Here is a 15,327-nt window from a genome sequence, read left to right on the forward strand (position 1 = left end):
AAAAAATGTATTTTAGTTCTGCATTTAAGAATTGTAGATGCAGGAGAAACTGCATGTACAATATGGTAATAAGCTTATACAGCACTGAAGTGCACTTGCTGCTTTCAAATTTCTGTTGGAGACAAAGTCTATAATACAAACTAATTTTTGTTTCTCCCATATTTTACCTTTGTTTTCATCTGAATTTTCAGGCTGTGTTGTAGTTTCTGGAATATTTTTCCTGATATGCTTGCTCCAGCCACTGAGCTACCAGAGTTTATTTTTATTGTTGTAAAAGATACTGTGAGAACTTTGACACTTACAAACATACAAAAGAGGTTGGAAAAAGACTGAAAGCCAGGAATATTCCCATCTCTTTGTTAGTAATGCAACTCTGAAGGGAGGCAAAAAGACTCCAGGAACAAATCTACAGCTAATTTTTAAGCACGTTTGGATCATTCCTCTCTGCCTTTCCAAGGCAACCAAGTTATTCACAACATATCATTATTTAACCTTGCCTTGTTCCAGTGTGTTTAGGAAATAGGACTGTTCCTTGATGGTAAGACCATTAGATTCCATCTGGTCCCAAGGGTCTCTGACATCATACCATATTTTATCTGTAATACTTTTTATAGTAGACTTGTGGACCAAAAATCTATCCATTACCATCTTAAAAGTTAGAACTTCCTTCCCTTCCACTGCTTAAGGCAGGCTATTCCAAATATTCACCACCTGCTGTGTGAAGAAATTGGATCTCAACTGCTTATTCACCTCTGGTCTAAGCTTGAATCCATGTCCCCTTGTTCCAGAACATGTGCTAATTTTGAACATCACTCTGTGATCCAGTTTATCTATTCTGTTTAATATCTTAAATACCAATAAAGTCACCCTTTTCCAACACAAACATCCTGTGCCAATAATCACCTCTCAAAGCATCCTATTTATCAAAAGCTTAACTGCCTTCATTTATATTGCTCCAGGGACTGGATGTAAATCTCCTAGGTCCCCATCTGTATTTTCTAGGGATAGTTCCCATCACTTTTGTATTGCCACTTTATTTCCCTTCCACATCTTCATGACTTGAATTTCTATTCATTTAACAACTTTAAGGCTAAGCTCCCAATTAATCCTTATACTACTTCAAGTGGTCAAATTGTTTCTTGTATTCAACCCCTTTCAGTTTGCTTTCCATTAGCATATTTGCAGGCCCTTTCCACAAAAATGATTTTTATACATTTGAAAATAACAATGGTCCTAGAGCCATGAGATCACTCTAGTCTTCTATGTTAATGTTCCCTTAATAACTACCCATTGCAACCTCTGACGCAAAGAATTAGTTATTTATTTTTGTCCTTTTTTGTGTTTTTCTATCATGTCAAATAGTCTAGTACTGTGCCAAAGATGTTGTTGAAATGTCATATTCAATTAACGGAGCTCTCCTTGCAAACTAACTCTATTATAATCCTGAATAAATCCAGTAGAACTGCTCGAGCAAGATCCCATCTTACTGTGCTTACTATTTTATCCACAACCAATGTCCAGTTCACAGGCCTATAGTTTTTTATTGAGTTAGTCTTCTGTACCTTTTTAAAATATAAATTGGTACTACTTTCCCTTCTTTCCAGTCCCTGGGGCCAATTCCTGTATAGTGAAACCCTTAAGATGTTCATCAGGATGCAACAAGTTTCACTGACAATGTCCTTTATTACTCTGTCATGAAGTTTTTTGCTACCCTTGTGGGAAATCTCCATATTTACCTCGGTGATGTGCCACTGACTTCAGTTGTGGTGCAGTGGAGGTGTGGGAGAAGGAAAGGCATTAAGCAGAACTAGCTGATCCATTCCAGAGAATCAAATCCAACCGGGATGCCCCAGCCTGCCTTTGAGAATTTCAAGAATTGATTACGCTCTAGTATGTCAGCCACGGCCCTCTGATCTGGAGAAACAAACTGAGGGAAGGGGGATAAAAACAAAGTGTTGGTTGAGATTAGCCTTGGTTTCTTTTGCTTTATTAATAAACTAATCTAAATTTTTAAATTAACTTTGGGCCCTTTATTAAGTTCCGATTGATTACCAAAGTGACTTTCTGCAAGTTCAGTGAAAACTCATTACAAATATTTTCTTCTTGTGCCCAAGTAGAAAAGACTGCTGACATAAGCAAGTCCCACTCACTATGGGCATAAGGCCACATAATATCTGATAATATTGCATGCCTGATGTACTCCACTACTCGGCATGATAGCTACAGCGGTTCTTCCCTGTTTTAGTGAGTGGATTTAGCAGGGGAAGATCCGGCCACAAACCTCAACTCTGGTCTTGGAAGGCCTTGCTGGCCCTTATTTTGTGTATGCAGTGAATAATGTATAGTAAATACTTAACTATTTTATGAAGCTACCAATTGTAAATGAGTTCTGTATTTTACAGGTCCTTCAGGGAGACTTTTTTGTTTGCAGTTCTACTATCTACCTTTACAACACTTCGTTGTGTATGTATTCTCGGACCTAATGTACAGGCATGGATACGTGTCTTCAGTAAGAATGGGTAAGCAATGAAGAGGGTGTGGACTTTTGCGTTGGTTCAGTCTTATGATTTTACAGGAAAACAAAACCAAACTGGAAATTTTATTTCTGATGGTAACCCAATATAACCAATGATCTGATTATTCTCTGCTTTGTAATCATATGGAATCTAATCTTATTAATGTAAAATCAGTGCTGCAGTTGCACCTTATCTAAGTTTTTTTGCTCGCTGGTGTGATTTACGCAGTAATAGTAGACAACCTTGTAATTTGGCCTAGTATTACTATTACAGCATTTATGTAAAACTTTCCTTACTGATTGAAAGCAGCTATTATTTATCTATGGACCTTGACAGTGTTAACAGACTCTTTAACCATGGGGACTATTGCAGTTGATGTAAATCTTGCGCTCAACTGATGTCCATTTTCAGCATGTGCTCACAACTTTGGTTGCAGATAGTGTCCTTAAGATGGGGCCTTGAGTAGCTTTCTTCTTACCCTTCCCTTTTAAGTTGAAAGAGCTGAGGTCAATTTTCTGCCTCTCCTGCCATCCTGGCTGAGGTCAGTGAAACAAAGTCTAAAAATGGTCTGTGTGGCTCAGCTAGTTGATGAATAAGTTGTTCAAGTATCCAGCAAATAACTTTGCTACACTGGTGTTGCTTTATCCCTTTAAATGAATTCAGTGTTTTAAATCAATATGACCATAGAAATGTGCAGCCCATAACAGAAGGATATATTTCATTTATGTACTGAATGTACAATTCCCTCAGCCATTTAAATTTTTTTCAGTGAAATACACCATGCTCCTCAGGAAATAGTGGGTTACCTGAGGAGTACTTAACCATAACGTTGTCCCTTGACACATTTGGAAAAGCTTTACTGTTAAAAATCTTCACTTCAGGGCTGTTTAACGTTAATTGCAAAAATACGGAAATATTTGTTCCTTTCCCAAATATAGAACACTGGCTGGTCATGAGATACATAGTTGAAACAGAGTCTTTAGGTACTGATGGCATCATAAGCCTCAAGAACAAAATTCAAATGGTTTTTAATGTCAAAATCCAGGGACTAAATTGTTCCTTGTTCCTCCTAGATTATATCATGTAATATTTAATCTTAAAATAGCTTGAATTACTTATATTTATCAAACCATGGTTAGACCGTAGTTGGAGTATCGGGTACGGTTCTGCTTTCCATATAGAGGATCTAGAGGCACTGGAAAAGTTGCAAACACGGACTAAACCAGAACTTGGAGGATATATTTACCAGGAAAGGGTGAGCAGGCTGGGGCTATTTTTTCTGGAAAGGAAGATTGAAGGGTGACCTAAGTGGAGGTCTTTATGATTATGAAAGAGTTTGATAGGGTAAGCGTAAAGAAAATGTTTCCACTTGTGGGTGAGTGCAAAACTAGAGGTCATCATAAATATAAGATAGTAATTGATGAATCCAATAGGAACTCAGGATAAACTACTTTTCCCAGAGTGGTAGGAATATGGAACTTGCTGTGACAGGGAGTGGTTGAGGCAAATAGCATAGGTGCATTTAATGAGAAGCCAGATATCTATGAAGAATAGAAATATATGTTGATGGGGTTTGATGAAGAGAGGCAGGAGGAGGCTCATGTGGAGCATAAATGCCTGAATAGAGCAGTTGACCAAATGCCCTGTTTCTCTTCTATAGAGCTTATCTATATACTTAAGTTAGTGTATGAGTTTTGGTTGATACTCACCCATTTTCTATAGAAAGTGGAGTTTTTTGAGTTTTTGTTCCTGTCACCTTTTTCATATTATTTGGCTATCTAAATTTTGATTCCAGGCTCCTTTTTAAACTTGCCATGGGTCAACGAATGAGAAGAATGGAAGTATACCCATGTAGATGGGTAGATGTGTGTGAATGGAACAGGAGATTATGCAGTGTGGTTAGCTGGCCAGTTTCACTATAACTGCAGCATTAATTTACCTGGGCCAAAACTTGTAGAAATTATTATGTCTTCTAGGCTACTTAAGAGGAGAAAATTATCGGAAAATTATTCTGAAGACTGGAATTGTCGAGAGGGCGAAAGACTTCAATTAACTAATTATTTGCTGAAAGATATTAAAACTAAGGAGGGCTGCATGTTCCTAGTGTTAAAATAGTCAAGGTCAAAAGTTATCTGGATTGAATAATGTGAAGTGAGCTGAATTCTTTTGAATGAAGTTGAGGAGCATTTGTAATGGCCAAATCAGATTTGGAGTAATAATAAGGGTATGTGGGAAGGGTAATACCAATAAGATTGGAGATTAAAGAGAAAATTGAGGCAATGTGAAGTGTGTTTTTTAAAAAAAGAAGTTAACTAGAATACCCAAAAAAATGTGAAATCAGTAGAAAGTGTCAAATACTTAACATTTTACTCAGAAAATTGAAGGTGACTGGAGTTGGCTGATTCGGTAGGAAAATAAGCATTGCAAGGTGTGCAAAATGCCTGGAGGAGAAAGAAGGCTGCAGAGTTTCTAAAATGGTTTTAAGAAACAAATATAAAAAATGTCAATTCACTATAAAAAAATGTCTATTCACTGAAAAAGTATGAAATTTTGAAACAAAATGGTTAATTAATGTGACAATATTAAGAAAATAGGCAAAAGCACTTTAGGACATTCTAGTTGAGGTGTGCTTTGCAGAGACTTTTTTTAAATTCCTGGATCATAGAGTACACTTAGGGGACTGAAATTTGGAAAAAGGAAATAATAGTTGTTAAACAATTTTACCCCCACCTACGGCAGCCAGAATTATAGAGCAGCCAGTGTATAAGTGTCTGTTCTTGAGATTCCTGGTGCACTTATTTGTTCACACATGAGACAGTTTCTAATTTATTTTTGCATAATTAGCTTAAATAGTTTTCATAAGCAGAGTAAGTCTCTTGAGCACTAAGACTGATCTTTTTGGTAGCTATGCTTGGTGGGTCTGAGCTATGCTAGTCCAATCAACCCTAACCCCAGTAAACAGCATGTTGAAAAATAAATAAGATACCAAATGTGTATCCTATCAAATTGAACAGCTAGAATGTATCATTTGGTTTAAACCATGGTTCTAGATTTGTATACTAATAAAATGCTAGGCTAAAACAAAAAGGCGTGGGTAAGACTCCAAAATACAGAATATCTGATTTAAAATTGAAGTTCATTCATAAGGGTTAGTTCCCTTTTAGAAAACTGTCTCATATTCTATTGGCATCTAACGGACACTTTAGATAAAACAGTCTTTCATTTCTTTCCTTGCTCATAGTCATTTGATCAGATGTTACAAATAGAATAGATGAGTCATGGAGTCTGAGTGTCTTCACTAGGACTAACGATCCCTGAAAAATACCCCTCGTGCTAGTTAATTTGCTTTGAAGACATTGCTGTCAACTGCTCATAATCAAAGGTGCAATACATTAAATTGGTCCTACGGCTAAAAGAGCTAATAATTTGAGGAATTTTAACCTCCAGAACTTGAGGGAGAGCGGGTAGTTGGAATAACTAACTGAATCATGACTGCAACCCGGCTACACCACAGCCATTTCAGGGTTTAATGAGGTGTGCTTGAAGTTGGGGCTTTAGTTAGTGCAGGCGGGTAGGTACCTATTGCTGCAATTTATGTCCTTAGGAGTTGTTAAGGGAGTCTCTTTCTTACATTTAATTTCATTGGTGTTAAATTTAACCTGTCCGGGGCAGGTTTCTTGGGGCTTGGAAAATTGACCATTGAAACTGAGGTGCTTTTGAGCTGCTGTTCAGGGAATATTTAATGTTGTGATTATCCCCGCTGAATAAAAGCTCACCTGGGTGTCTCTGTTCCCTCTGGTAAATGTTTGGCAGTTTTCATGTGGATACAGCTTTTTCTAGACTTTTTGGAAGCTTTCAAACTGATGAGATCGGGATGGGAAGCACGTAGGATGCATTTGACAGCACATCAGAAGAGGCAGATCATCACCATCCATGGCAATGATGGTACACTGTGGTGGGATCAGCACATGCACAAGAGTGGGATGGAGGATGCATGACCTATGTCACAGTTTACAGATAGCCACTCAGCTTCCTTCACATCAGAAGAGCAGTGCTTCCACAGACTGAGGGTATCACAGATGGTGGCCGATATCTTCAGTCTCCTTGAGACCTGCTCCCAGCTGGACCTGGCAGATATACATTACCAGTAACTGTGAAAGTCATCCCTGCCCTTTACTGTTTATACCTCTGGTTCCTTCCATGACTATGCCAGAGACATCTTGAGAGTCTTGCAATTGGTTGCACACAAATGTATATGGTAGGCGACAGATGGATTGTTTGCCAGGGTGAGAGTTGCATAAACTTCCTTTGTGATGACAATAGCTGTCCATGTCCAAATGCAGCAAGACCTACACAATATCCAGGGTTGGGCTGAAAAGTGGCAAGTAACATTCATGCCTCAAGTGCCAGGCAATGACCATCTCCAATAAGAGAGATTCTAACCATCGCCCCTTGACATTCAGTGGCATTACCATCACTGAATCCCCCACTATCAACAACTTGGGGGTTACCATTGACCAGAAACTGAACTGAGTAGCCATATAAATACTGTGGCTACAAGAGCAGGTCAGAGGCTAGGAACCCTGCAGTGAGTAACTCGCCTCCTGACTTCCCCCAAAGCCTGTCCACCATCTACAAGGCACAAGTCAGGAGTGTGATGGAATACTCTCCACTTGCCTGGATGAGTACAGCTCCCACAACAATCAACAGGGCAAAGAAGCCCACTTGATTGGCTCCCCTTTCAAATACATTCACTCCGTCCACCACCACCAAACAGTAGCAGCGGTATGTACCATCTGCAAGATACACTGCGGAAACTCACCAAGGCTCCTCAGGCAGCACCTTCCAAACCCACAACCACTACCATCTAAACGGACAAGTGCAGCAGATACATGGGAACACCACCACCTGGAATTTCCCCTCCAAGCCACTCACTACCCTGACTTGGAAATATATCGCTGTTCCTTCACTGCTGGGTCAAAACCCTGGAACTCCCTCGCTAACATCACTGGGTGTATCTACACCACATGGACTGCAGTGGTTCAAGAAGGCAGCTCACCACCACCACCACCACCTCGAGGGCAATTATGGATGGACAATAACTCCTAGCCTAGCCAGCAACATCCACATCTCGTAAAATGATAATGATTGGACCTTTGGATTCACCCCTCTGGCTGGATTCCCACAAGTACAGGGATATTTGTTCACAAATACGAAGCCACAAGAGTTTCATGCAGGTGTCCACCAGGTTCCCTGGGATCTCACGTGATGCATTCTAGTGGGGGGCAAACTTTGCATCTTGGAAGATAAGGGATACCCCCTTCAAACTTAGCTCATGACACGACACCTGTGAGGAAACCCCCCTTCAAACTTAGCTCAGGACATGAGGAACCCCACTAATGGGGCTCAGTAGGACTCCGACAAGACCCACATGTCATAGAACAAGTCATTGGAATGTTGATGCTTTTCAGGAGCCCAAATATATCTTGAGAACGCATCTGGTACTTGGCAGCCAGGGTATCAAAAATGATAGTGGTATTCTGCGCCTGCACAACATTGTGCAGCAGGGAGATTGCAGTTTGAGGATGAAGGATCATATATATTCCTCATTTTTGGTTAAGGAGAACATGGAGGATGAAGGTGGGGCAGCCATTGCCAGACCAGCTGTTCAAATTGTTGCCTGGGATGCGAAAGGTGCCCTAATAGCATGATTTGCCTAATGCTGACTTGCACAGCAAAAAAGTAATGAAATCTTGTGGCTCATTCCCAACATCAGGACCACTGATTCTCCTTCCCCTCACGCATGCAGACACACACTCTTTTTGTTCTAAATTGTCTTTTTCCCATTATCTACCATGGTACATCTGGCCCAGTGTATCCTATGATGGATTAACATTCGCCATGTAGTAAGTGAAAGAACAAGTTGGCACCCTGGCAGGGTGCTAATGAGTGATAGTAAAACTGTTTGCCATTGTTATGTCATGGATCTGACAGCAACCTCTCTCACTGCACATGTGCAGTTAAACACTGATATCTAGCAGCTGAGGTCAGTGATTCTCTCCCCCCTTCCACCCCCAGTCCTCCACAGGATGCGCTGTTGAAATCCTCATAGATCAAAATCCATTAGAAATCACTGAATTGACATGAATGCTATTTTTTCATACTAATATTTTTGATGTAAAAACCCTTAGTGACACCTTGTTGATTGCGACTTTAAACACTGGATTGAAAAGGAAGACGTGTATTTATATAGTATTGATCATGATCATCCGATACATCAAAGTGCTTTACAGCCAATTAAGTATTTTTTTTGAAGAGTAGTCACTGTTCTAATGTATGACATGTACTAAATACTGTAAATACATATTGTAGAAAATGTACTAAGTCATAATTACAGCTGAGCAAACTCTCTGGTCCTGAAAAACAAGTCTTACATTTGTGGAATGTCAAATCTCTCCATTCCGTCATAAATTCCAAAAATTTGTTTATTTAAGTTTGATCTTTCAGTTTCTGCCTAAATTCCTTGTCTATGTCCCAATCTTTATTTCATTTTCTAAAGTGTGAAATGTTAGTAACTGGTTTGCTGTCTGTGAGAATTCCTCACTGTGACTGGCTGCTTGAACAGCTTGATGACATCACTGTTGCTGGAGATCCGCTATAGCTGACTCCAGAACAAAATTAACTTCGGGAAAAGTGAAATCCACGCCACAGAGGTCACTAGATATCCTGTGGGCAACTTCCCTCAAGGCTAGCATCGAGAGCCATTATTCACCACCGGGCTGCAAAATCTGGGATGATGTGGCTTTTTTTGTTTCTGAAACATAACATTTTGTCTAACACCCCTGCACACAACCTTAGTGAGTTACAGTTTTTAACTTGGGCTTATTGACACCTCTACGTGGTGCATCCTTTGTGGTTCCAGAAGAGGTAGAGGCAGACTGCTCCGATCCTACCTCAACTGCTGTGATGCTTTTGACCTAGGCCTTTTAGGTTCTGCAGCCCATGAAGGTCCATCAAAGCCTACTCCATCTGCATTTGTTCAGGGGTAGATTTGACCATTGGGAGACGAGGCAACATTTTGAGAGCTGACTTGGGAGCAGGAGTACAACAGGTAAGAAATGAGAGGACTTTGAGTGAACTTCTAACTTTCATGTCTTTCACCATCATTTGTTTACTGAGCCAGCCCCATATCACTCCTACCACTCTTCTGAAGAATGGTGACATGTTGATAAGGTACATGTTAGCCTTTTTTTAAAGGCAAAAGACAAATTGTCATCTGCAGTACAAATGGCCGTGTTCTGTGGTTATGGCCCTCGTAAACTCAGTTGAGAGCCATGGTTTAAGCTGCATGAATGCGGTCACTCTCCCTGTGCCAGGCATTTTTGCAGTTGTTACTGTGATATGTGAAAAGTGCTGGGTGGCACCTGTTAGGACTTCACAGTGCTGGCCACCATTGTATTGTTCCTAAAGTGCAATAGGAAGCCAAGCTTAAACCAGATTTCAAGCATTTGAAGCTCATTTCAAGCCGAGTATGACAAGGCCTGAGTGTGACAAGATACAAGTGCTAACTTGGGAATTCAGTCTAAAGTGGGAAGAGGAGTGCTGGTTTTTATTTTTATTTTTCAGCCATTAGAAGCTGGTGAGTGTTTAAGGATTTAATTAGATGACCAAGTAGGTGACTGAGTTTAAGATTTTATCCCTCTAAACACAGGCAGTAATTTTAAACCAGGACTGAGAGATGTAAGGATTACATTAAAATTTATGACTTAACTAGTTAAACTACTTAGTATAAATACAAACAACAGTTAAGTGATATTTCTAAACTTGAAACCTTTATTTGTTAAAGTAAACACATTACCTGCCCTGCCATTTTTAATGCATTGCAGCTGTAGCATGCGGGCTTTGGTGAGCCAGTGCAGCTCGCGGAACTTTGGCTCTGAGTTGATGAGCTGGCGTCTGAGTTTCGAACACTGCAGTGCATCAGGGAGGAGGAAAGTTACATGGACACTTTGTTCCAGAAGGCAGTCACACCCCTTGGGCTAGGTGCTTTGGATTTAGTCTCCGGTCAGGGACCGGAGGGTGCGACTATAAGTGAGGCTGGTATGGGGATCCAGAAGGTAGTGGTGGAGGAGACTTGGGCCTTTCAGTTGTCCAACAGATTAGAGGTTCTTACAGCTTGTGTAGATAAGAGCAGGGACTGCAGGGAGGATGAGCAAACCGATCAAGGCACTGCAGGGGGTCATTCAAGTTGGGGGGGTGGTGGGGAGTGGTGGGGGACTAAAAAGGAATGTAATTGTAGTAGGGGACAGTATAGTTATGGGATGGACACTGCTTTCTGCAGCTGAGAACCTGTGTCCAAAGGCTGTCTGTCCTGCCCATTGCCAAGGTTAAGGACACCACCTCAGGGCTGGAGAGGAACTTGGAGTGGGAGAGGAAGGATCCAATTGTTCAGATCCATATGGGTACCAATGACATAGGTAGGACTAAGAAAGAGGTTCTGCTGAGGGAGTGTAAACAGCTAGGGACTGAATTTTAAAAACATAGAGCCACAAAGGTGTTAATCTCTGAATTGCTACCTGAGTCGTGAGCAAATTGGTATAGGATAAATAAGATTAGAGAGGTGAATGCGTGGCTCAAAGTTTGTGAGAAATGGATTTTGATTCATGGGGCACTTGACACCAGTCCTGGAGAAAGAAGGAGCTGTACCATTGGCTCGGCCTTCACTTGAACCACTCTGGGACCAGGGTACTGGTGAATCGTATAGCAAGGGCTTTAAACTAAGTATTGGCAGTGGAGGGAGGGTGGAGCAGATGAAGAGGGCTCACATGAGGGGAGATTTGGAAAGCCAAAGAAAAACAACAAGGCAATAGTGCAGAGTAGCAACACTGGTAATGATAACCAGGAAACAGTCAGGATAAATGGATCATTTTCAAGTTGGCAAACTAACAAGTGGCATGCCACAGGAATCAGTGCTGGGGCCTCAACTATTCGCAATCTATATTAATGACTTGGATGAAGGGACCTTCTGTATTGCAGCCAAATTTGCTGATACGAAAATAGGAAAGCAGGTTGAGTGAGTGGGTAAAATTGTCAGATGGAGTATAATGTGGGAAAATGTGAGCTTGTCCACTTTGGCAGGAAGATTAGAAAAGCAGAATGTTATATAAATGGAGAGAGACTGCAGAATGCTGCAATACAGAGGGATCTGGGTGTTCTTATACATGAATCATAAAGTTAGTATGCAAGAACAGTAACTGATCTGGAAGGCAAATGGAATGTTGCCCTTTATTATAAGGGGAATGGAGTATAAAAGTAGAGAAGCTTTGCTACAGCTGTAAAGGGAATTGGTGAGACTGCATCTGGAGTACTGTTTTAGAGAGGGATTCCCCAACTGGTATGCATACCACTGGCAGTAGATGAGCTATCCCTGGGGCTGTGCGAGTATGCAGAAGAAATTGTCTAATGTAAACTTTATTTTATTGATTGCATTTTTATAATTTCCTCAGAGCTTTGAAATTCTGTGGGAATTTGGAACATGTTGAAGTAAATATAACAATAATGGTGCTAGCCTCCAATTACAATAACACTATAAAGTAGTCTCAGTTACCCAGCAATTGTCCAATCTAACTGAGCTCCATAAATTTTCTTTTTGATCATACGTTGCATTATAACTACATCTGTTAGGATATGAGTAAAAATGGATAGATGGCTAAAGATGGGGCATGGGAGGGTGGGTTGCCTCTGATGGACACGGGACTTCCAAAGAGGTTTCTCCCTCCCCACTTGCCTGGCACCAGCCTGCACAGATAAAGCTACCAGGCTACCCACTTGGTGTGGGCCTCCCTGCTGGCCACTCCACCCCTGGTAAAACGGGAGACAAGTCAGAAACAGGCGAGCAGGCCACATGTGCTGCATTCTGAGACCCCCCCCCTCCCCACTTCATCACAGAGGAATGTAAAATTCCACCCATTGTATCAGTGAGAAGTGAGGTAATGAAATGTGCTACAATTTATGAGTGGATTTGCAACATGCACTGGAATAAAATCAAAGTATTGTCAGCTTCTTAGTAGAAAACAACTAGTGACGCAAACTATCACTCCAAACGTGTCTGCTCAAACAAACAACTGCATTAATGTCAGGTAGTACTATTAAGCCATTGTTTGTTTAAACATATGTATTTGCACATTTTGTGTACAAGGCTTGAGCCTTAGAAGTTAAAATATTAAACCCATCTGGTCAGGGCATGCACTCAGCTGGTAGATCTGGAAAGGGGTATGCAATTAGTAAAGTTCAGGAAGTTCTGTTTTAGAGGATTATGTGGTGGGAAAATATTTGGGCTTGTTGGGCCATAACAATCTCAGTTTAAACTATCTTAAGGGTGAGAATTGATGGTTGTGATTTAACTTTCTATTTGAAGGCATTTTATTGACATTATCCAGATACAAGTGCAGGAATTTATGCAAGTTTACTGTTGTTCCTTAGTGTCTTGCAGCATTTCAACCACCAGGGGGTGTGCAGGCACATGTACAATAATTCAAGGATCTATATATTCAATTATAATGCTTGGCTTGGGACTTCTGTAAATTTCACAAAGTGGCTCACAATTCAATAATTCAAGGCAGGTGCTAGTATGCAAAAGAATATACTTTTATTTCAACGGTATCATTGCTGGTACTCAGTGGAAGCAAATAAAACGGAAACACTTGCTCCTTAGATTGCAATTACTATGCACTTGAGTGTTTGTTTGGAAAACTCATGGGCTATTGAATGGAGTGATTGGAAAGGGACTTGATGTGCCGGAGTTCTTTTTCTGAAAACCACCCCATTCTAGGATCAGTTGTCGGCCACTTTTTTAAAATATTAAAGTCAGCCTTGAAATCTCTCCTGTTAGTTGTATTTCTTGCCCTTTTTTTGTTTTATTGAATAAATTCCTGCATGAATCAAGTAAAAGTTAAAGCTTTCCTTGCATTTCAGAATCTACTCAGCAAACAAAGCGCTTGGCTGGAGTATAAAGGAATTGGAGCTCTGACTGCATGTGTGATCCTTCATCCTGGCTTTTGTTTTCTTGCTTCCTTTGCTGAAGGCCACAACCGTCTAGTACTCCAAAGTAACTGAAGCTTTACTTGGGAGTACAGCCAAGATGTGCAATTGAGCTGCCCCATTTACACTGCAGCCGCACTGTAGGACAGCTGCTCGTTGATAATGACATGCATATGTACGGAGAAAAAACTTCAACTTCCTGACTGGCAGAAACTAGCAGTGCAAAGGGGAGGCCAGTACCGTTTGTTAACAAAATATAAATCTTTTTCGTACAGAAAAAAAAATGTGTAACTGGCTGCATCTGAGATGTGAATTTTGGTGTGAGTTATACTGAAGTGAAATTTGAATTTGCTGAATTTGGCTCCGGCACTTTAAAGACCTTTTTAAAATTACATACAAGTTGATGGAGTGAAATTAGCCTACGGAAGACCTGAATCAGCAGCTGTATTTTCGCCGCACCTGGTCATCTTTCCACTGAAGCTTAGAAAGATGGTTCAGGCTTGTTTTGGAGATCCGTTTCCCACTTATCACTTATTTGGTTTTAAATTTAAAAAAGTAGCAATATTTTCCAAATATAAACTGTGCTGGCGAAAAGCTTGCTGGTGCAGACCAATTTCACTCCCCGTTTCCCTTCGCGCTTTCACAGATTTTTATCGAGAAGCGGGGATAAATGCTAAACCTGAGCAGATTTTTCAATGCTGACCTTTCAGTGTTTTAATGAGTTACAGGACTAACTTCGAGTATCATTAACAAAACTGACAAGTGATTATTTTTATATTCTGATAACCAAGCAGAAATAGGTAAGGTGAAGCACCACTTTTTTTAATTAGGATGGAAAGTTGAGGCCCATAGTTTGAAAGGGCAAAGACATACGCAGGCAACAATCAATGACATGATGATGCCAAGCTTGTTTTTTATTACATTGTAGAAGGATAGAAAAGCCTCCCTGCCAATCTACCTTGCTTACCTCCTTTAAAATGCTCCTTGAAATTTGCCTCTCTGATGAAGTTTTTGGTCACCTGTCCTAATATCTCCTTATGTGACTTGTACTTCATTTTTTTTTAATAATGCTCGTAAAAGTGCCTTGGGATATTTTGGTGCATTAAAATCACTATATAAATGCAAGTAGTTGTACAATTGAGTCTCATAATGAGTTGCAAGATGCTAACTTAATTGTGTGCCTTTTTTAAAATTCATTTCACGGGATACGGATGTTGCTGGCTAGCCCAGCACTTATTGGCCATCCCTAATTACCCTTCAAGGGGCGGTGAGCTGCCTTCATGAACCGCGGCAATCCCTGTGGTGTAGGTACAACCACAGTGCTGTTGGGGGGGGTTGGGGGAGTTCCAGGATTTTGACCCAGCAACAGTGGAGGAACGGCGATATATTTCCAAGTCAGGATGGTGAGTAGAGGGAGTGAATATTTGTGGATGTGGTGCCAATCAAGTGGGCCACTTTGTCCTAGATGGTATCAAACTTCTTGAGTGTTGAGAGCTGCACTTATCCAGGCAAGTGGAGAGTATTCCATCAAACTCTTGGCTTCTGTCTTGTAGATGGTGGACAGGCTTTGGGGAGTCAGGAGGTGAGTTACTCTCTGCAGGATTCCTAGCCTCTGACCTGCTGTTGTAGCCACAGTATTTATATGGCTAGTCCAGTTCAGTTTCTTGTCAGTGGTAAACCACAGAATGTTGTTTGTGGGTCATTCAGCAATCGTAATGCCTTTGAATGTCAAGGGGCGATGATTCGGTTCTCTCTTGTTGGAGATGGTCAT

General features: G+C 40.7%; 1 protein-coding gene across 3 annotated transcripts in view; it reads left to right on the top strand.

Annotated features, from left to right (window-relative positions):
* Positions 1-15,327, top strand: part of pigf (phosphatidylinositol glycan anchor biosynthesis, class F) — a 65,931-nt gene that overhangs the window by 1,712 nt on the left and 48,892 nt on the right. For 2 of the 3 annotated variants that reach the window (XM_078557173.1, XM_078557172.1), the window contains exon 3: positions 2,403-2,519. The exons of the other annotated variant lie outside the window; for it this stretch is intronic. In XM_078557173.1, coding sequence (XP_078413299.1) covers positions 2,403-2,519 — 117 coding nt within the window. The remainder of the gene's footprint in view (positions 1-2,402; positions 2,520-15,327) is intronic. 3 annotated transcript variants of the gene reach the window in all.

The sequence above is a fragment of the Cetorhinus maximus genome, chromosome 14 (genome assembly GCF_964194155.1).
Source record: "Cetorhinus maximus chromosome 14, sCetMax3.hap1.1, whole genome shotgun sequence".
NCBI lineage: Eukaryota > Metazoa > Chordata > Chondrichthyes > Lamniformes > Cetorhinidae > Cetorhinus > Cetorhinus maximus.